General features: G+C 39.8%; 1 protein-coding gene across 5 annotated transcripts; it reads left to right on the top strand.

Annotated features, from left to right (window-relative positions):
* The first annotated feature begins 4,756 nt into the window (after positions 1-4,756).
* On the top strand, positions 4,757-20,272 carry LOC307019747 (zonadhesin). 5 transcript variants are annotated; one of them, XM_079650832.1, is made up of 30 exons: positions 4,757-5,001; positions 5,187-5,224; positions 5,352-5,417; positions 6,084-6,301; positions 6,385-6,457; positions 6,871-7,268; positions 7,759-8,323; positions 8,461-8,657; positions 8,752-9,141; positions 9,603-9,895; positions 10,388-10,653; positions 10,999-11,058; positions 11,354-11,491; positions 11,589-11,845; positions 11,941-12,025; positions 12,182-12,253; positions 12,442-12,576; positions 12,703-12,959; positions 13,081-13,165; positions 13,269-13,484; positions 13,592-13,729; positions 14,091-14,347; positions 14,492-14,576; positions 14,666-15,106; positions 16,214-16,294; positions 16,712-16,920; positions 17,001-17,157; positions 17,249-17,661; positions 18,311-18,440; positions 18,571-20,272. In XM_079650832.1, exons 1-30 carry the CDS (start codon positions 4,925-4,927, stop codon positions 18,711-18,713), a joined length of 5,940 nt encoding a protein of 1,979 aa, XP_079506958.1. In that variant the 5' UTR covers positions 4,757-4,924; the 3' UTR covers positions 18,714-20,272. The 5 variants fall into 5 exon arrangements, with proteins under 5 accessions (XP_079506958.1, XP_079506957.1, XP_079506956.1 ...); XM_079650831.1 differs by having other exon boundaries at positions 15,551-16,294; XM_079650830.1 differs by having other exon boundaries at positions 14,666-16,066.
* The last annotated feature ends 2,556 nt before the right edge of the window (positions 20,273-22,828 follow it).

Below are 22,828 nucleotides of genomic sequence, written 5' to 3'. Positions count from 1 at the left end.
AAACGATGTACTAATGTAAAGTCCTCCACAAACAAACAACCATTTTTATTTTGTTTGTGACTGGTGTTCTTCCAAGGCTGTATGCTTCACAAGCCTGATAAAGGATCAAGAAGGGAATACATTTCTGGGGTTTGGGCAGACGTGGGGGTTGGGGAATGTTCCTCTCGCCTCCTCACATAGAGTGTTGACAAAAGACAATTAAACGCAGCTTGCCTGGAGTATTGATCATGTCTCCCTGATAGGCAGAGCAGAACCACAGCACCTGTATTCATTAAACAACCTGTTTAGCAATCACTCGGTAGAAGGAGAAGTCAAGCTCTGTTTGTGAAACGAAACACCACAGGCCGAGCAACACCTGCACGATTGCACGGAAACTTTTCAATGGAGCGTGAAGGAAGGAAGGAACAGAGGGGAAGGGAAGGACAGCTCATGACCTTGTCTTGAGAAAAAGGAAAGGGGGAGGGAAAAACTAAAACAAACAAAAACATAAACAAAAACCAACAAATGTTAATTTCAGCGTGTTTACTGCGATAATAAATGGAATGAAACAGAGGTTATTAATTGCTTTATTGCTTTATAAACACTTGTGCCTTTTTTGGGCCTGAAGGCAAAATGTTAACAAGTTTGACTTGTCCCTGTGAAATTAGGAAATGCTTTGGCAAGTCAAATGATTCAATGAATATTAAACTGATACTGCATATTGAGGTGTAATTTGTTTTGAAATACTTTTTTTATTTTTGCAAGAAAGCCATTGCTTGAACCTATACCTAATTTACATTCCTTTCGATGCTTTCTTTCACCCTTCAGTGAGTAACTATTCATTCTTGAAACCTGTTTGAAAATAGGTCATAAATTGTAGCTCCTGTAAGAATATGCCCATAAATGGTCAGGGGATTTAAACTGCAATGTTATAGACCCTCTTAATCAGTTACATATGTCCTCACATTCATGCACACAACTATGAAGTATATATATTATATATATGTAAACAGTACATATTATTGAAGTTCACAAGCACTCAATCGTCAGTTTTTTGGAGACCATACATGATAAACATTGGAGTAGAAACAAAATCCTGTGCAGAGTTTAGAAAATGTCAAAATGTCAACACACGATAAAGCTGTAAGAAGTGATATATATATATATATATATATATATATATATATATATATTCCTTGAACTGCAGAAATAGGGCATCAACAAAGATTTCTGTTATAACTTGAGACAGGAAAAAGGGCTTGTTGTCTGGCCTATTTTAAAAAAAGTCTCCATCTGTGATGACCTTGACTCTACATTGAATTATTAATACCTCAGAGAGCAAAAAGAAAAAGCATGATGGTACCAGTAGTCCTCATTTAATTCCAGCATACAAGGGAAGGGAGCGAGTATCTGAATGAGAGCTCAATAAAAGTATAAGTGCGAAAGCTTTGACATGAGGGAGAGTTTAGCGTCTGCCCTGTCTTAACCTGTGTTATCTATCAACTGTGACCTTGACCTGCTGCTACAGCTAAGGACATCTCTAGGGACTGCCGGCCGCTAAGACACAATCAGACTGGAAGGGAGATTTTCATATGGCATTGACTGGCCTATTCATAGAAGAAAGGCTGCATTGTGGATTGATTTTTCTGTTTTTCAGCAGGGGTGACCTTTGGGCGTGAGCCTGGTACAAACTGAACTCTAACAGAAGGTCGAAGAAATGCTTGAAGATACATGGTGGGGGACAGTTCCCAAGATTAAGGGGCAAAGGTTTTCATGTGTTAGGGTTATTCTCATAAAGAAATAGTTAGTTTGAACTGGGTGTCCATGTCTAGGAGCAAGATGGGAACAATCATCAAGGGGCAAAATGGGAACAATCACTAAAATACGGGGATAGGAACACATATTTTCAGTCTGTCCTGATTTGGATTTGTTGTATTGCATTTCTTGACTCAGCTTACATAGCTTCTTTGTCAATCACTTGTCTTGTACCACAAACCGGAAATCTGGAACCAAAAGGCGAAAAACATATTTTTTAATACGCATTTTGGTTTCTCAATGGCGCCCCATAGTTTTGCATTAATTTGATTTGAAAGCTGTTCAAAAACATACGTCAGAGATTGAACAAAGACCCACATTAGTGTTTCTGTTTAAGTGCGAGAGAGCTCAAAGCTGCCCAGATGCATCACAGTAAGAGAGCAAACTGAATCAATCTAAATGGTAAATGCCAGTACGACCCTTACGCTAAAAAGCACTAATAACAAACTGTCTGCCCATGACAAATATGCTGCAGTGCAATTGTGTTTCAATTGTCAATCAAACACAGACAGGAACAACCCCTTCTACCTGCTAATGGAACGTACATCTTCCGAAATACATTTGTTCTTCCTTTTAACAATAACGTATTATTAACAATATGTTAAAAAACACATCGAGAAATGATAAAAGCTGTTTGACCATCTGACAAGCAGTTCTGCTGAAGCATAATGGCCTCTTAACTCCCACCCACTAACACTGTACTGTATAGCTGTCTCCAAAATAAATCTGTTTCTCCTAAGTGCAAGTTGAAAATCACCAGTTAGATATTACAGATTGTTCTAGTATGTTTATCCGCTCACCACAATCTTAAGACTCGATTAGTCAGTATTTTTGCATTAGGCGTTTGCTCCTTTTTTTCAAAATTAACATTCCTCTGCTTACCAGGGTGTTCTTTTTTATAGCTGATAAACAGTAGAGCTAGCAGAGAGGACATTGAAAGAGCAAGAACAGCCTTATTAACTGTTAGTCATGGATCAGGGCATCTGTAGTCCACAAAGATCCTTGGAAAAGCCTGCAGTATATTGCTTTGCTCTCGGTCTTGGCCCCTTTCTCCCACTTCCTGTGGGCGAGGTTGATTATTAATGGGTTTTTTTGTTGACTGAAGACATTCAGAAGCTTTAAAAAACAAGAACAGGTTTATGGAATTGTAATAGTGTAGCAATTTCTGATTGATGATGTCATTCTTTTTTTTTTTATACAGTAAAAAAAAAGGGATTTTGATTAGATTACCATTTAGTATTGTATTTCACCACTTTGGGTGAAGCAGAAATGTTGCAACATAACTGACTGTATTGTCCACCAATAAGATGCATCAGGATAATGTCCTTGAAGAAGAGGACACCTTGATAAGTCACTTGAACTAACATGACCTCAGGATATGCCTTATCAACCGATAAAGAACTCCCTTCCAGTAATTATCATGGCTGTCTTAAAATAGAAACTATAATTCCATAAAACTATAACTCATTTGCATATTTGGGTGTAACATGTCTTAAATTAACCAGGCAGTGTACCAAGTATGTGCACAGTAAAAGGCACTAAGATACTAAGTGTGACATGTTATCTGAATGAAGGCAAGCCTATACTGTATATGTGCTTCCTCAGAGTGTAAATACAGGTTTTGAATAAACATTGTGGAGCCATATATATCTGCCTTATTTCATCTTAAAGCCTTTGAACACATCAGTACCTGCTCTGTAGGGACAGTGTGAGTCAGTTTATAAGTAACTCATTTCCTCTGGCATTCATCACACACCTTAAACCCCTGAGACACAGCCTTAGTTATCTGTTTGGAAATCAGGCAGGTGTCTTTTTGATCATAGATTATCTCCTTAGGTAAGATAGTTAGTGTATTGCCGTCTCTTTGCAACAAGCACAAACACAGGAGGATAGTTTATATTCTCTGTAGCGTCATGTAGTAAATTCCTAACAAAGGGGTTCTTTTAGGTTTGATAGTTTTAAAGAGCTCTAATATTTATTCTGTGCCACCCTATCTGTTGACACATACCGCCAGGGCTTCAGGAATGTCACAATATTGGATCAGACAGTAACACCCACACTATACATCTGTCTTATCACATTTTCTTTCACCTGTTGTATAGAGTCCACTGATATCTTTAACCAAACATGGTGTAGCAGAAACCTCTTTAAGCCTTTTGCAACACTTTTGTCAGAAAACCATGCACTTGTTTTGTAATTATCTCGACCATGGATTGCATAAGTTGATGTTCTTAATGGCTCATCTTTTTCTCTTATCTTTGCTAAGTGTTAACAATTCAGATACTTCGCTTTGATTTGCAAAGAAATGTATCTCTGAATAGAACACATTAGCAAATACATTTTTATTAAAAGATATCTAAGAAACGTCTACGCTAAAGAGACTCGTGTTTGACGTCAAATATGAAAGTATATCTCAAACAGACAAAGGATCCATTGTGAGCAAAGCAAGTTGCAAGTTCCTGTTTTCATCATACACACCAACACATACATGTTCTTAATATTAAACACACATATTTGTAGCACAAATGCATCATTTTTTGTGTGGATATTTCTAAAGACTTCACTTTGTACTATATGCCTTTACAACTTTATCATTAACTATGGAAAAAGTGTTTTTAACAAATCAATGTGTTCATAAAGGTATTTATAACTAAGTATAGCTTTTACATTAAATAACATTGGTGAGAAGTCCATAGTTGACATTGCACTCTTTGGTCAGAGATAACTTCTTTTTTTTAACTAACTATTTTCTTTTCCGTTAACTTGGTTTTTATGCTTTTTATGACCTAGCAACAGTAACTGTGTCAGTTGCTTTCGTCTTTTGGAATATGTGAACGTCACAGACCGAGTCCAACCCCTTTCGTCCTGTACTCCAGTCCTCTATCTCCACCCACTGGTTACCTGGTTAGGTGGGGGGGATATAAAGGCTTTAAAACCTGTTCCTTCCTCCTGAGAACAACACAAGAGGGCCAGACCTCTGTGCTAAAGGGTCATTAATCAACTGCATTTCCACAGAGAGGTTACAAAACAGTTACCTCTCATCATTTATTCTTCAACTCATCAAAGACAGAGAGAGAGAGAGTATTAGTAACGGGAGAGCAGCTGGGAGGCTTCCGTTAAGAGATCAGCCATGCTTGGATGCATCTTCAAAGATTTGTTGGTCACAGTGACTCTACTCTTTCTAACTCAGACATGGACTCAGTGCAGGTTGGTGTCAAGATAATTACATTTTACGATATGTTGTTTAAAAATAGGGTTGTACCGGTTTTATCGAATGAATAACATTTTGATTTTTGCTCAATGTTATTATTTAATCATTTCAATATTAGAATAACTTGTAGCAAAGAACAATGGAATAGAATACACAAATTGTTTTTCTATTTCTATTTCAGGGCTGAAGTTGCTTTACCAGATTGGAGAAAAAATGCAGGTATGACGTTTTACAATTACTAAGACTTGTGGATACTTTATATATTGTTGCAATTTATTAAATGACATTCAAAAAAAATCAGACACTGACTTAAACCAATATTTGACTCATTGTTCTTCTTTCATAGAGTACGGTACACAGTGTTCCTACGACGGACATAATCAGATTTGTGACTGGACCCAACTAAGAACAGGTACAGACAAAAGCTGAAAGGAAAATGAACTGCACATTTGAAAGCAAAATGTGTTTCTTTAAGGGAGGTTACAGTAAAGTGTGAGTTCACTTTGACAGTGAGAGACTGTGACTGTCATTTTGTTCCCACCCTTTTTGAAGAGGATTTGGCACAGCAGTCCACAGTTCTGTTATAATCTACAGGCGGGCTGTGACTGTGTGTCTGTACCTCGCTGCGTATCACTAAATGATCTGAAGCAGGCTAATAATCTTTATAGCCTGATGTTCTCCCGGGGGCAGTCAAAGATGAGGGCCTGCACTTAAGGTTCAAAATTAGCACAAAACACACTAAACTGCAATTCTGCATTTAATGATTATTGCACCACAACAGATGTACTTCTTTTTTTGATTACAATAACAGAGACGAGGGAATGGTTTGCTATTTTTTTAAGTAATAAAACTTATGGTCCGACATAAAAGCTTATTCCTAACCTGCGTGGTTAAAAATAAATGTCACTATTTGACTTGAGTGCTTTAAAAGGAATGGCGAGGCTATTGTCATTGGATTTGTACTTCAGAAGGTACTAATAAAACTAATAAACTAATAAAAGATGGAGTTTGATCACTTTTTATTATGTGGAAAAAACAGCTACTGATTACACTTTCTTACGGTCCTTTTCATCTGCAGAGGATGTGACTATTTTAGAGAGCGGTCCACTGGTGCTGGAGGGCGAAGCCTGTCTAGAGTTTTGGTATTTAGCCCCCGTTGCAGCTCATGGGACAGCACTCAGGACTCTGCTGAAGAGCAGCACGGGCCTGAGAGAAATCTGGACCTCACCTGTCCTCACCAGGGATTCTTGGAGACAAGTGTTTGTCCCCTTGAACATCATCGAACCAGGGACTCAGGTAAAATGTCATATGATAAACAGTATTGGGGAATCAAAATATAGTACTGTTAAATAAAAAAACACAATCTGCTTCTGTATCAGGTTGTAATCGAAGCAGTGTCCACGGAGGGACAGTTCACATTTAATCGTCTAGGTGTAAGAAGAGGCTCATGTGGTAAATATATATCTTTTTTTTATATTAATATAAGAACAGCCAACCTTTGATTCCTATAATAAAACAAAATCCTGTTATTTTCAGCTATGTATGGTGATAACAATGAATATGCAAAACATAAACCAATACTGTCATAACACGTGTCAGCTTAGTGCCAGTGAAACAGCAAAAGATCCTATTTCACAAAACTCTTCTTCTAAAGCTTTAAGATGTAAAAACAGTTTGAACTTAATATAAGGCAGTAAGAATGTTTTACTTATAATAAATTATCAATACATATTTGAATCACATGTTGAACAACTGTGATCATTAACATTAATCCACGTACTGTATGTCAAGTTACTATTCAGTTATTCTAGCCAGATGGTGTTGTGATTATAACGTGATTGTTTACTCGGTCACAACCCCCACAGGACAACAGTGTGATTCTAACACAGAGTTTTGGACAGATGAGTCCACCCGCTGCCTCTGTTCTGGGGGCCAGCTCTCCTGCTCTCCCACTCAGTGCCCTCAGGGCCAAATCTGCAGTCCTCAAATAGAAAGATCCAGTGGGATTCCCGCCTCTGGGATGTGCACTATACACAGTCACACAGACTGCAGCACTTTTGATGGAGTGCTCTTCCGCTTCATGGCCTCCTGCACCTACACGCTGGCTAAGACCTGCTCACTCTCTGAGACTCTGCCATTGTTCAGTGTGAAAGTAGTGAATGAGCAAAAGTGGAACTCATCTCTGCCAACTGTTCAGGAGGTTATTGTGGACATGGGGAACTTCAGAGTGTCCCTGCTGAAAAGACAGACGCATCGCATTGTGGTGAGTCACTTTAAAAGAGAAAATAGATAATTAGAAATACATTAGTGTGATCTATTGCTGATGTATAGTTTATGTTATGTTTATTGTGCTCAGCTGTTTATTACTGTGTTTATCATCACCCATTAGGGAGACGATATTTTCAAGGGTAAAGAATATTTATTTCCTTCCTACACTATGTTCACCCCCTTTGGTGTCATAATGACTAAGAACTGCATGTACCATATACTTCAGGTTTGTGGCACCTTTCCGTTCTGGGGTAGTGAGTGTTGAGCTGGGAAATGTACTGAAACGAGCAGTTTCCCTATCTGCAGCCAACTCTACTGATAAACGGAGTATATTGTAAAGTGCAGAGTTTAGTGGCATAATGTCCCAGACTTATCTCCCTTATCAATTCCCAGAAGGGTGCTTCTTATGCTAACTGTGAGGTACAGTCAGTCCATATTGCTGATGACAGCCAGTAAGGAAGTCTAAAACTTGAACTTTCCTTCAGGTTAATGGTGTCTGGAAGAAGCTTCCACTGAGCCTTAACAATGGTTCTGTCAACGTCAAGAGCAACCCCGCTGCTGTTGAATTGGAAACCAGTTTTGGTCTCTCTGTCTCATATGACAACGCTGGTGCTGTCCAAGTCGCGCTGCCATCCACTTACTCTGACCAAGTCTGCGGCTTGTGCGGAAACTATAACCACCTCAGAGAAGATGACTTCAGAAAGCCAGATGGAACAAATGCCCATGATGCTACAGGTTTGGCTGAGAGCTGGCAGACTGGGCAAAGCACTTCCTCCTGTGATACCATTCTATTACCACATCATTGTGACCCACTGGAGGAGGCAGAGTATGCCAGTGAGCTGTACTGTGGGGGCCTCCTCTCCAGCACCGGGCCCTTTGCTGGCTGCCTATCAGTTCTGGGGGCAGAGAGCTACTTCAGGGCCTGTGTGGTCGGCATGTGCTCTACCCACGGTGACACAGCGGTACTTTGTGAGACATTCCAGAGTTACACCGATATCTGCCAGGAGGCTGGAGTCACCATACCCACATTGAGGAACTCTACACTATGCCGTATGTTTCTTTAATGACCCTTTAATGGGCCATTTATTGACCCACAGATGAAAAATAACAAAATAGTAAGAAATAATGACTTTGATAAAAGAACAACAGTTCAAGCCCTTTCCTCTTTTCTTTGTTGCCCCTCTCAGCCCTTCAGTGTGGTGAGAACAGCCACTATAACTCATGTGCTGATGGCTGTCCCGAGATGTGCTCCGGTTTGGATGCAGTTGGCTCCTGTGGAAGCTGTGAGGAAAGATGCGAATGTGACTCTGGCTTTAAACTCAGTGGGGGGAAGTGTGTCGCAGCAGAGGACTGTGGGTGCTGGGATAATGGAAAACACTATGAGGTAAGTGATGTAGATGAAACTGGAACAACTTTTAATTCACATTTTAACTCCCACACTGCTATAATTGAATCACTCAACTCTGTTTTGCCTGCAGAAAGGAGCATCATTCTCGAAAGGGGAGTGTGAGCAGCAGTGTCAGTGCGTGGGTACAAATGAGGTGCACTGCACCACAATGCAATGCTCAGACAATGATGTCTGTAAAGTCAAGGATGGGGTCAAAGGCTGCTTTCCTTTCAAACCTGCCACCTGCAGCGTGTATGGTGACCCACACTATATCACCTTTGATGGGATGGCATATGACTTTCAAGGGGGCTGCAGTTACACGCTGACTACCACGTGTGGAGGAGAAAGCTCAGTGCAGTTCACTGTGATTGGACACAACATGCATCTTCCCCACACAAATCTCACTCCATCCAAGCTGGAAGCTGTGGATCTCCAAGTTGACGATTTATACGTCACACTGAATCAGAGCGGGGAGGTCTATGTAAGCACGAAAAATTCTCTACATATCACACAATGCCAACTTTGTTATATCATTGGGTTAATGGAACGGAGGCTGTATGCAAATGTGTTACAGTCCATGCAAATGTGTCAAATGACCTGTAAAGGTCAGGCCCTTACTGGATATAAAGAGTGCTTGTTCTGTTTTATTTATTGTCCTTCCTTAATTACCACAGCTCACAACTGTAAAATCAGCACACCCATGTTTATATGGTTAATGTATTACTCTGTGTAAAATCATTAGGGAAGTCACTTATCTAAAGTTAAGAACACATTTTTTTCGAGCTGACCTACTTTCCTTTGCCCTGAAATAGTTGGTCGATAAAAGGCTGCACTTAATATCCCAATAAAAATTAAATAGTGCTGTGTTTTTATGCAAGACATTCTTAAGAAACTCAGTTCTCACAAATAACTATTACAAATAATACATTTTCCTCTCTTTAGGTGAATAAAGGCAGAGTCCGACTGCCCTATTCCACCAATGGATCATATGGCTCAGTATGGGTCTACCTGAAGAACAATTATATCATCTTGGAAACAACCTTTGGCCTCAGAATGATAATAGACGCACAGAACAGACTCTTCCTCCACGTTGATGAACGCTACAAATATGAACTTTGCGGACTGTGTGGCACCTTCTCGGACCGTCAGGAGGATGACTTTGTGACGCCAGGAGGCCAAAATGCAACTGGTCCATTTGAGTTTGGTGACAGTTGGAAGGTGCCAGGCAATAACGAGTAAGCTATTTTTCTACAATGGTATCTATACATATTTTAATGGAGATCACATGAATGCTGATAGTTCAATAAATACAAAAGGGAAAAGTGAGGCGTACCATCTCAAAAGAAAGTGAAGAAAACATGTTTTTAGCCACACTAGCTGTGTAGCATTAATTTTATTTCCACCTAAACTAAGATCAAGAACATGGAAAACATTATACCTTCTACTCATGTTAGCATAAACCCCTGCTAGGCCAAAGTACTGAAATATCTGACATTTTTTCTGTTAAGAGGCAGTTGTTTGTTCTTTGCAAATAAGTAATAGCCATTAGACCATTATCTTGAAACCAATCTGACATCTTGGGTTTCTTTGTAGTTTATGAATAACCTGAAGAAGTTGTCAAATTATGTTTTCCTCACATAAATAGTATTAATAAACCTTATCAACATATCCGTTTGTTCAAAGTGGAACAGAAATATCAGTATATCAGTCTAAACTTTCTCGTTCAGGTGTATTTCCCACCCAGATGATCCCAGACAATGTGAAGTTGATGAGGAGAATGAGGCCTACAATGAGTGCTACATCCTACTAGGGGATGCTTTCAAGCCCTGCCATGAAACCATTCACCCAAGCATCTACCTCACTAATTGTGTGTATGACTTCTGTGCCACACGTGGTGACCGACACACACTATGTGAATCTCTTAAGTCCTATGCAGCAGCATGCCATGTTGCAGGAGTGGAGCTACCTCATTGGCAGACAGACACAGCCTGTGGTGAGTGTTTAGGTCAGACATTAGGATAAGAGTAACAGTGTGATTACTTTATAGTGTGTTTTCGACTTCTGTCTAATGATATTTAGTTGTGAGACAATTAATGAACATTTAAAAAAAAAAGTGTGTAATCTAAATGCATTTAAGATGAGAGGCAGTTTAACATATTAAGTATATTACCTAATTATTGATTTTCTTCAAAACGTTATGCTGTTGCTTTTAATTGTTAGGATTATGGCAGAGTCAACTGCAACTGGGCTGAGATCCATGTCTGAGGCAATCTTTTTTTTCTGTATAAATATCTCCTATGAGGCCAAAAACGTTTTGGTTTTGTTGTCCCTATTTCAGCTGAACCCCCACCTACTACAACTCTTCCACCACCACCTTCAACTACTACAGATCAGACTTGTAAGAGCATTCAGGGTTGGGAATGTTTTTTGTTACTGGTTTGGATAACCAGTGGCAAAATTAAATTCATAATGAATCATTTCAAAACCAACATTGGATTTACTTTGCTTGCCTTAAAAACAGATACAGTACTTAAATGCATACATTTATTAAAATAACTTAATAATATTTATCTAGGGACTGGATGAAATCATGTTTTCTTGGGAAATGTATTTTTATCTACTTTTCATAATGTTATGTTCCTATGCATAAAAAGCCATTGTAATTCTGATCTTGTTTATATGATTTTTCACAGTCTGTCCCATAAACTGTGACTTTGAAAATAATCTGTGTGGGTGGGAGCAGCTCATGCAGGACAGTTTTGATTGGACAAGACATTCAGGACCCACACCATCAAGCTTAACTGGCCCAAACCAAGACCACACCACTGGAGGTAAAACGTAATGTCAGGCGACGATATCACATCTGTAAAGTTGCTGCATTGATTTTAATTGTGCATTTTAGTAATGCTAATTTCAACTTTTTTGCAGCTGGTTTCTACATGTATATTGAAGGAAGTAGTGTAACCCATGGAGATTCAGCTCGTCTTTGGAGCTCAATGTGCCATTATGATGGACCACTCTGCCTGAACTTCTGGTACCATATGTATGGTTCAGCCAACGCCATGGCCCTCAATATCTACCTGCTCAAAGACAATAAAGCTACTAAACTCTGGTCCATGATGAACAACCAAGGTCCAGAATGGCATCTAGGAAATGTTGATATCAGAGTGTCTGGTCCATTCCAAGTAAGTGACACATTACAGACAATATAATGGCCTAAAAGATTATATTATTGCAGTTGTATATTAAAACATTTATTTTTCCCTTTTACATCTTTTAGATTTTACTTGAGGGAATTCGAGGCTCCGATGCTCAATCAGATGTGGCCATCGATGACATTTCCATAAACTTTGGCTCATGTTTAGGTGACATTCATTTAACTAAACAAAGCATTTTATATTTGACTAAATATATATGACTTGAGGATACAAGGACATTTCTAATGCTACAAATAAATTATATTATCTCAAATCATGGCCATTTCTCAGGGTTTAAACATAACCAATAATGTCCTCCTTTAGGTAGTGTCCCTGGCCTGGTTAGTGGAACTGTGTTTCCCTCCTCAGATGTGGAAATCCTCCCCTCACACCCAGGTAAGTGCATAGGAAGCTTTTTTTATGGGCCAATTGTTTCTACGTTGAGAAAGCTGATGTGTGGTTAGAATTGAACATGTATGTCTTGTGATTGTACTCCCAGTTAATGATTTTCTAAATGTGTAGGAAGTTGCCATGGTCCTTAATACTTAGTTCCTTTTAATATGTTGCAAATGTTTCCCTTATAGTCTGCAATTTGGACTGTAGCTTCGATAGCAGTCTTTGTAGCTGGAGTCAGATGATCACAGATGCTTTTGACTGGACATGGCAAAGTGGTTCCACCACCACTCTGATGACTGGGCCCTCTGCGGACCACACTGGTGGTAATACACCCCTTTTCTATGTAATATTATAAATGATCACAGGTATGACACAGAGGTATTGAAAATATCTATCTCACCGTAGAAAGTGTATGTGAAAATGTTGATCATTTCGCTTCTCATTCTTAGATGGTCGTTATCTTTACATCGAGGCCAGCAGCGTGACGCATGGAGACACGGCTCGTCTCATCAGCTCTGAGTGTTCTGACTCTGGTCCTCAGTGTCTGCAGTTCTGGTACCACATGCACGGCTCAGCAGATACAATGGGCCTCCATGTTTACCTGCTCCAGGACAGACTAGCAGAAGCTGTTTGGAGGAAGACTAATGACCAGGGAAATATGTGGCAAATGGCTCAAGTGGACATCAGAACAACTGGAGCTTTCCAGGTGCAACATCTTCCACCTGGCACTCAAATGATTGAAATATTGTCAGCCAACGATGTTGTAGAAGTAAATTGTAACAATAAGAGACTGTAAAATAATAACTAATACTTTTTCCATAACTTAGATTATCATTGAGGGACGTAGAGGCTCCAATGAAGAGTCGGATTCGGCAATAGATGATGTAAAGCTTTATCGTGGACGATGCTCTGGTAAAAAAAACATGCACAGTGAATGAAAACCACTAAACCTTAAAAATGTGATATTCATCCCAAGGCTGTGTAATCTGATAATGTTTTAAATAAACTGTTGCAGATCTGAGTGGTGTTGAGTCAACAAGTCCTTCCAAACCTGATGGAAGCACAGCTTCTCCAAGTGTCCCTGTGCCATCCACTGCAGATCCAGAGCCCCCTCAGGTTGATGTAACTGCTCAGCCCTCTGAAGCAAATGTTACCATACCTCCCGTAGTGGCAGCAACAACCGACTTTAATAAGGACAACGTTACTGAAGCTCCAGATAACAGACACCCAGGTAAAGTTCTAATTCCACAGCAGCACATGTAACCCCGGCTGTCTGACCTTTTATACTTTTTTTGTGATTTCCAGTTAATTAAAGATATCTTTGATTTGTGTGTATAGTATGCCAACTCAACTGCAACTATGAACAAGATCTATGTCAGTGGACCCAACTTGCTACTGATGTTATTGATTGGACAAGGCATAGTGGCTCCACCCCAACTATAATGACTGGGCCTTCTTCAGATCACACTACGGGAGGTAATTAGCTTTCTCACACAAGCCATGTAACTTTTGTGTTGTACTGTCTGCACACCCTTTGCCAGTTTTAGCCACACAGTCAAGGTGAAAAACATTTTGGTTGTTGAAATAGTTCCTCCTCGTTCAACCAGAATTGTAGACTGTCAGGCTATGAGTTCCTGGTGTACTGTTTTACATAAAGGTAAGATATATTTCCGCTAACATCCTGAGGATGGGCAATTAAGAAATGTTTTGTATGTTAGTGTTTTGAGGACATTTGGATTGTCCACATTTAGCAACCATTTCAGTTGCATTTTGATATACCTTAAACTTATAGTATGCTATGCATTTTTTTTTTTCAAACTCTTTTGTCCTTAACCAGGTGGCCAGTATCTTTACATCGAAGCCAACAGCGCGTCACATGGTGACACAGCTCGTCTCATTAGCTCTGAGTGTTCTGACTCTGGTCCTCAGTGTCTGCAGTTCTGGTACCACATGTACGGCTCAGCAGATACAATGGGCCTCCATGTTTACCTGCTCCAGGATAGATTAGCTGATGGTGTTTGGTGGAAGAAAAATGACCAAGGAAATATGTGGCACCTGGCTCAGGTGGACTTGGCAACATCTGGAGCTTTCCAGGTAAAATGTTATTCTCCTCATCTGACTAATGATCAAAACTTGCGGAGCAAAACACAAAAAATGTACTACCTGAAAAAATAGATGAGTAATTGGTCTTGTGCTGGTATAATGTACTTTAGTATGAACATGTGCAATTTATTTCAGGTTATATTTGAGGGGCGAATAGGTTCCAATGATCAGTCTGATGTTGCCATAGATGATGTATCACTTCATCGTGGACACTGCAGAGGTAACTATTTTCTCTTGCTGACATTCAATTTTGTTCACACACATTGTAACTGGGAATGTGTCTGACTTGTTTGTGAAATATCATTACAGACCTAGCTCAACCAACAACCCCTGCTCCCAAAACCTCCAACCCAGTTGCAACAGAAGGTACAGAGCTTCCTCAAGAGAATAACTCAACAAAACCACCATCAACAACTACCTTCACAACAACAATCCCCACAACAACAGTAGCTCCAACTGCTTCTGATACACAATCCCCTACAAAGCCAGACACAACAACAAGGCCACAGCTTTCAACAACCTCCAAACCAATAGAAACTACCACAACTGGCCCTGAAACTACAGCTAGACCCCAACCACCGACAACAGAGCACCCAGGAGTTGAACCCTCAGATCAACCAGAACCTGAAATTACAGAAAACCCTCAAACAACAGAAGGACAAGAGCATCCTGTTACATCTACTAATGAACCCCACACTACAGATAGACCACGACCACCAACTGAAACTCTACCACAGCCAGAAACAACAGGTAAACCACAACCACCAACCACAGCTTCACCACAGCTACCACAAACAACAGTTAAACCACAACCACCAACCACAGCTACACCACAGCCACCACAAACAACAGTTAAACCACAACCAACAAGCACGGCTGCACCACAGCCACCACAAACTACAGTTAAACCACAACCAACAACTACAGCAGGACCACAACCTACAATAACTAATAAACCAAATTCGACAGCAGTTAAACCACAACCATCAACCACAGCTTCACCACAGCCACCACAAACTACAGTTAAACCACAACCATCAACCACAGCTTCACCACAGCCACCACAAACAACAGTTGAACCACAACCACCAACAACAGCTACACCACAGCCACCAAAAACAACAGTTGAACCACAACCACCAACTACAGCAGGACCACAACCTACAACAACAAATCAACCACATTCGACAACAGGTAGACCACAACCTACATCTGAAACTCTACCACAGCCAGAAACAACAGCTACACCACAGCCACCACAAACAACAGTTCAACCACAACCACCAACCACAGCTACACCACAGCCACCACAAACAACAGTTCAACCACAACCATCAACCACAGCTTCACCACAGCCACCACAAACTACAGTTAAACCACAACCAACAACTACAGCAGGACCACAACCTACAATAACTAATAAACCAAATTCGACAGCAGTTAAACCACAACCATCAACCACAGCTTCACCACAGCCACCACAAACTACAGTTAAACCACAACCATCAACCACAGCTTCACCACAGCCACCACAAACAACAGTTGAACCACAACCACCAACAACAGCTACACCACAGCCACCAAAAACAACAGTTGAACCACAACCACCAACTACAGCAGGACCACAACCTACAACAACTAATCAACCACATTCGACAACAGGTAGACCACAACCTACATCTGAAACTCTACCACAGCCAGAAACAACAGCTACACCAAAGCCATCAGACACTACAGTTCAACCACAACCACCAACCACAGCTACACCAAAGCCACCACAAACAACAGTTCAACCACAACCACCAACCACAGCAGGACCACAACCCACAACAACTAATAAACCACATTCAACAACAGGTAGTCCGCAGCCTACAACTATAGCTACACCACCATCAACAACATTGGCAAGACCTCAACCACCAGTTACCCCTGTACCAAGTAAGTTCAAAGTATTTCCGTATATACATGGACTGGGTATAATATATACTTTACACCTCACAGGTTAGGCACCATTGACAGCTGAGGCTTTGGGCATGTTCATATTTGTGACGAAATGTCACCTCCTCTAGTGTGATTAACAAAAAAGACATTACAGTATGTAAACCAAAACACTTTAGTTATCCAGAACAACAAAGTGTTGAAAAGGACATGATTATCTAGTCTCACTTTATTGAAATTAAACCCTAAAAAAAAAGCTTAATCATTTCATATTATGACATGATGTTTGATTGTAAGTGCTTGTGAAATGTGATATGTGGCTTTGACTTACCACTCAGCCCTGGTTGTATAGACCTCTGTATTGACCTTTTGTTGTTTATCATGTTAAGCTTGAGAATATACACTCTTTCTCTTTAGCACCCTCTTGTCCAGAGAACAGTCACTACACCACTTGTATCCCTGCCTGCAGTCCAACCTGCACACACCTGAATGGCCCACCACGTTGCACTGAAGATGAGGGTTGTGTGCAGGGATGTGTATGTGATGAAGGCTTTGTTCAGAAAAAGAGGGTTTGTGTGCCTATCGAACGATGTGGTTGTGTGGAAAGGAATGGCACCAAATATGATGTGAGTGACAGAATAGCTCTTCATCAAAGTCACATGTTTTTTACAGTATAAAATACTTACGGCTACTTTTGTTTTGTCAGTTCTCCGATGTGTGGTACACCAATCACTGCAGTCAGAAATGTGAATGTGAGAAAGACCATGGCGTGGGTCAGATTGAGTGCGATGATAAAGAACAGTGCGATGGAAATGCTGTTTGCCTTCAAAATGATGAGGGCAGTTATTACTGCCAGTCTACAGGTACTGCAAGTGTCACCATTTAACTCTTTCTAATTGTGATACATCTTAACCATGTTACATCTTGTGAAATCACTTATGAATTTCTTCACAGGCTTCAGTGAGTGCACCATCAGGGAAGACCCTGAATACAGATCATTTGATCAAATGAAACACGACTTTGAGGGTGACCACTCGTATGTGCTGGTCCGGACCAACAACTTGCCAAATAACCTTCCACATGTCTACATCGAGGGTATCAACACTGTAAAGGATGAGGATGATAGTCATCAACATGACGACAGCAGCAGTGAAGAAGACCACAGTCGCAGAGTTAGGGATGATGATGATGATGATGAAGATGACCATGATAATGACCATGATGATGACCATGACCACGATGATGATGATGATGATAGCAAACATGATCACTCAAGTGAAGAGCACAAGGAGAACCACAGTTTACAAGAGCTTAAGATCAGAGTGTATGATCATACTGTGGTATTAAAGAAAAACCGGAGGCTGGTTGTAAGTATCAAAGACATTTCTAACAATATTGTTCTTTCCATGTCATTAAACTGTGGCTCCTTCATAGCAGGTACATTAGGATAAGATCATCATATTCTTGCAAGCCCAAAGACATCTGTGAAAGCGTTGAGTGGAATAACCAGTGTTTCTTGTTACAACAGCATAAATGCAACTGATGCATGCTGTGTCTTTCTTTGTAATGTGAGATTTCCCTCTTGGCCATGCTGTAAGGACTTTAGCAATGGAGGTTGGAAAAAAATGTTACAAAGTGTGGCGCTCATAAACAGTGCTGTAGTCAGTGGCACTAAACTCAGTACAAATGAGTCTGATAATGTTGTTTTTTTGTAAAGAGTTCTGAAGAAACGGATTTAGATTGTGCTGCAATGAAAGGGGCCACTTGAAAAGTGATTACTATAAATTAACCTGACAGAGACATGTATGTTAAGGTTGAAAAGAACCATCTTGTGGGGACTATGAATGTTTGTACCAAATATTGTTGCCAATGTATCCAATAGCTGTCGAGATTGTTCAGTCTCAACAACCATCACTACAGTAACACTGACACAAATGGCTAAAACTTCATATTGTATCAGACAAGTCTACTTAATATAAGTTACATTGGGAATTACCCCTCTCTGTCCCCCTCCAGGTGGATGGAAGGAGAACAAAAATTCCCGCCTCACCGACTGCTGGTCTAAAGATCTGGGAACGTTCTTCTCGCATCTACCTGAAGACCGACTTTGGCCTCTCCGTGGAGTTTGACGGCCACAGCACAGCAGGTAATTCATCAACAAATCCTTAAATCACAATTCATAATTTCGTACATTGTCAGTTAATGAGTAATTCTTTTCTGGAAGAGAGTTAAAGATGTAATAAGGTAATGCTCTGTTGTTGATGTTGTTTCTGCAGAGATCATTCTACCCCGCATATATAAAAGGAAAGTTGGGGGTCTGTGTGGGAACTTTGACGGTAAAAAGGAGAATGACATGATGAAGCCAGATGGTACCAGGGCCAAGAACGTTCAAGAGTTTGGAGAGAGCTGGAGAGTGTGAAAGATTGGTGGACGTCGGGATAAGACATCAAAAGTACTCTGTGGAAATGTTGACGACTAGTTGTAACATCACTGTGGCATTCACAAAAAAGCTCAACACTGATGAACCCTTACCCTAATAAAAACTTAAGAGTTAAGGAGATTTCAGTTTTTCCTTAGACAGCATGTCATCTCCAAACCTAAGCTGCCAAAATGTGACTTGGAACAAACATAACCTGTGGCCATGAAGACTTTAAAAGGACTTGGACTATAAAAATGTTATACACACTAAGTTTATCATAGTAAAATAAGACATGTCTGCTGCTTACACCGTTTTCTGGGATTTTGCATTGTTTCAAGAATGTGATGTCTAACGTTCAAGTCCATTTTTTAAGAACTAACAAACTTTGATGAAATATCTCACATCTTTAATTTTTTCAAGAAATCCTTGTACTCCTTGTGAGATATATCAGATGTTGTCCGTTGTCATTAGGGTAAAGTATTTGTTATGCATGACAATACAATGATGTATCAATATCCAATATTGTTGGAAAGAAACTCTCTGTGACTTGTACCTGTTCATAAAGTGTATTTGAATGACAAATGATTAAGTACTATGGTTACTGTACATTGGTGTAGCCATTAGTCTAGACATTTCAGTCTCAAGTGTAGCTACAACTGCATTCTTGACATTTCTACAGTCTGTGTCTGATAATTACAGTAAGAAAAACGTTTACACAACTTCTGTAACATGATTATAATTCTGAAGACAAAGGCAGATGTATTTTCTGTGAAGACAATAGGATTATTGTCATCACGAGTGTACCTATAAATAAGCCGTTGTTACACTCAACAGCGACAGAGTCATGGGTCGGTTTTCATTTTGCTGCTTTGTCCTGTCGAGCTTGCTACCTCTCTGTAATGGTGAGTAAAACATCATTTAATATTGAACAGTTTACCAAAGTAATATCGTGGTATAATTATCTTAATTTCATTTTTTTCAGTTTCTTATTGATAGAAGATTTAGAATACACAGTTACAACAATTGTTTTAATCATGACCTAGTTTTTTGTTGTTTGACCTGATTGTAACGAGCCAAATAAATAATCTAATTAATAATCTAAATTGACATGACCCACCTGATTGTATTTTTTTCCAAATAATAACGGTAGATTATTCAAATGGGTCTCATAAATGCAGTTCCACCTAAAATACAAATAAATATGCTGGATCAGGTCATTGACCCTGCCTACTTGTGGTGGAAAACATGGCTGGAATCTTATATCGCAGTACATGTTGCTTTATATCAGGGTAATGGTTTATGCAGTAGTCACTTTGTAAATTCAAGAAATGAAAATTAACACACAGTGCTTCATATTTAAGTATTGTTTTGGTATTCCCATAAAAACAATTGCCTCCAATGAGACATTTGAAACAAAACTTGAAACAGTTAAACTGAAATTGTGTCCAAATGGAAACGTTAAGGTTCTTGACAACAACTTCATGTGAGAAGGGTTTCAAAGTGTTCAAGTGCTGACTTTAGTCCCTGCAATTAAAAACAATAAAACAAAGACAACAAAATCTTGACTTTACCTGCAGAATTTTCGCTTCAAAACCTGAATGAATGTTGGACAAACACACACTTTTTTAATTTACATTTTAAAATGTATAAATTAAAACAAAGTAAATGTAGAAGGGACAAGGAAGAGTAGTTCCTTAAATAGGAATTCATTTTAGAATGTGTGATTTTCTCTTAAACTTGGAAATAGACACTTCACTAAAACCATTTTATAGGAAAGATTGAACAACATCAATGGTGTTAACTTTGATATCCATGCAAGTCACCTCTTTCAGCTCAAGCAAATGCTGAACTTAAATGTTCTTGTTTTATGTATTCCATTGAAATGACATGTCATTGTCTCTTATGATTTTCTAGCTCAATCCGCAGCTCCAACAGGTAAAATCACCTCACACACTGTAGCCAACTACTTGCTCCCAATCCTCTAGTGACACATAATCTGCCTCCATCCCAACTCTACAATGAACAGAGACTTTTAGCTACAACTAATAGTTTCATTATATCTACACTACACCTACACTTGCTATAGAATAAGCTATGCTATAATAAGTCATATGCATTTTTACTATTTGATTGACGATCATGAGGTTGTGAGACACCAGAGTGATCATGAAACAGTGGATTAACAGTTATAAATTGATACAGTGTAAATGATTGATTAAAGATGTGTTGTGTGTGCAGGCTGTGCAGGTCCACCCCTGCTGTGTTGCTCTGGTCAAAACAGCAGTTGTGCAAGGGGTTGTTACTGTGACACTTCCTGCGTGCTATTTAACGACTGCTGTAGTGACTACTTTTCAACCTGCTTACAAGGTGAGTGATGGTGAACACATGGAAAAGGAATGATACACAGTGATGCCTGTTTGGGATTGAGATGAGTTTTATAATGCACATTTTCATCTTGAATACAGGCTCTAACCCTTCGCCACCAAGAAGACAGAGCACAACAAGAAGCAGTATCAGACATACACTGGAAAATGACACCAACACTTCCAAAACAACAGCATCAGATACAACATTGGCACTATTGGATGTCAGCACAACCTCTGCCTCGATAGTATCTACTACAGAAACCATCCAAACAAGCAGAGACACATTTACACCAGCAGATAACTCAACTTTATCAGCCTCTTCAACAACGTCACCCAGCACATCAAACAGCAACACTATCCCTACGCCTACGCTAGCAGAAATTGTAAAAGCTTCTACAGTCTCTCCTTCTTCACCACCCAGCACAGCAGAATCTACCCTGGGGGAAGTGAGTACAACTTCAGCTTCTACAATTGCTGTTACTTTGGAAACAAGACAAGCAAACAGCATCACATCAGCACCAGCAAATATCGGGACAACTTCAGCATTGACAACCTTGAATATAAGACCACATAGCACAACGAATGTCAATACTACACCTATATTAGAAAACATCGTCACATTAGCATCAAAAGTCTCTGATACTACAACATCCAGCACAATAGAATATGCACAGCTGGAAGTGAGCACATCTTCAGCATCGAAAACATTGCCACCAAGCACTAGTACATCTACACCGACAGATATCCCTCCGTCTTTGTCATCCCCAGGCCCTCTAACAAAAGTTCCAAGTAGAACAAGAAGCACTACTCTATCAGATGGGAGCACAAACGCAGAGTCCATAATGTTTGCTTCAAAAGCAACCAGCCAAACAAACCGCAGCAAAGCTACACTAGTATATAACAGCACAACTTCATCAGCCTCTGTAACAACAGTAGCTGGATCAACAAACTTCAATGCTACGGTAGCAGACATTGTAACAACTCTAGGCTCCACAGTCTCTGATACTTCTAGATCCAGCACAACAGGCAGCACTGCAGCATCTACACGGGTGGAAGAGAGTACAAATTCAGCACTCACCGTCTCTCCAACAACAGCATCCAGTACAACAAGCAGCACAACTGCATCAGAAGGGAGCACACACTTTGCTTTGACAACAACCAGCCAAACAAGTGTCAGTTTATCTACACCAGAAGATAACAAATCAACTTTATCAGCCTCTGTAGTGAGTACAACTTCAGAACTCGCCGTTGTTAATACTTCAGAAACCAGCAAATCAAATAGCATTATATCTTCACCAGAAAATATGAAAACAATTTCAGCATCCACAGCCTCAAATACAACACCACCAAGCACATCAAACAGCAATACTAGCCCTACACTAGCAGACATTGTAATAACTTTAGCATCCACAGTCTCTACTCCAACGCCCAGTACTACAGGCAGCCCAGCAGCATCTACACTGGTAGAAGAAAGTACAATTTCAGAATCCAGTGTTTCTAATACTAAAACATCCAGCACAACAGTCAGAACTGCAGCATCTACACTGTTTGAAGTGAGTACAACTTCAGCAGTCACCGTTGTAAATACTTCAGAAACCAGCCAATCAATTAACATTACTTCTTCACCAGCAAATATAAAAACAACTTCAGCATCCACAGCCTCATATAGAACAGCACCAAGCACATCAAACAGTAATACTAGCCCTACACTAGCAGAAATCGTAACATCTTTAACATCCACAGTCTCTA

Source organism: Notothenia rossii (genome assembly GCF_949606895.1).
Source record: "Notothenia rossii genome assembly, chromosome: 9".
NCBI classification, from domain to species: domain Eukaryota; kingdom Metazoa; phylum Chordata; class Actinopteri; order Perciformes; family Nototheniidae; genus Notothenia; species Notothenia rossii.
Note: the sequence above shows the minus strand (reverse complement) of the source record. Positions and strands in the feature narration are given on the sequence as shown.

Coding starts and splice junctions, on each gene's coding strand:
- LOC307019747 (XM_079650828.1), top strand. CDS start 4,925: ATGCTTGGATGCATCTTCAAAGATTTGTTGGTCACAGTGACTCTACTC. Junction 6,302..6,384: donor TCATCGAACCAGGGACTCAG/GTAAAATGTCAT, acceptor CTTCTGTATCAG/GTTGTAATCGAAGCAGTGTC. Junction 16,295..16,711: donor ACCAGTTACCCCTGTACCAA/GTAAGTTCAAAG, acceptor CTTTCTCTTTAG/CACCCTCTTGTCCAGAGAAC.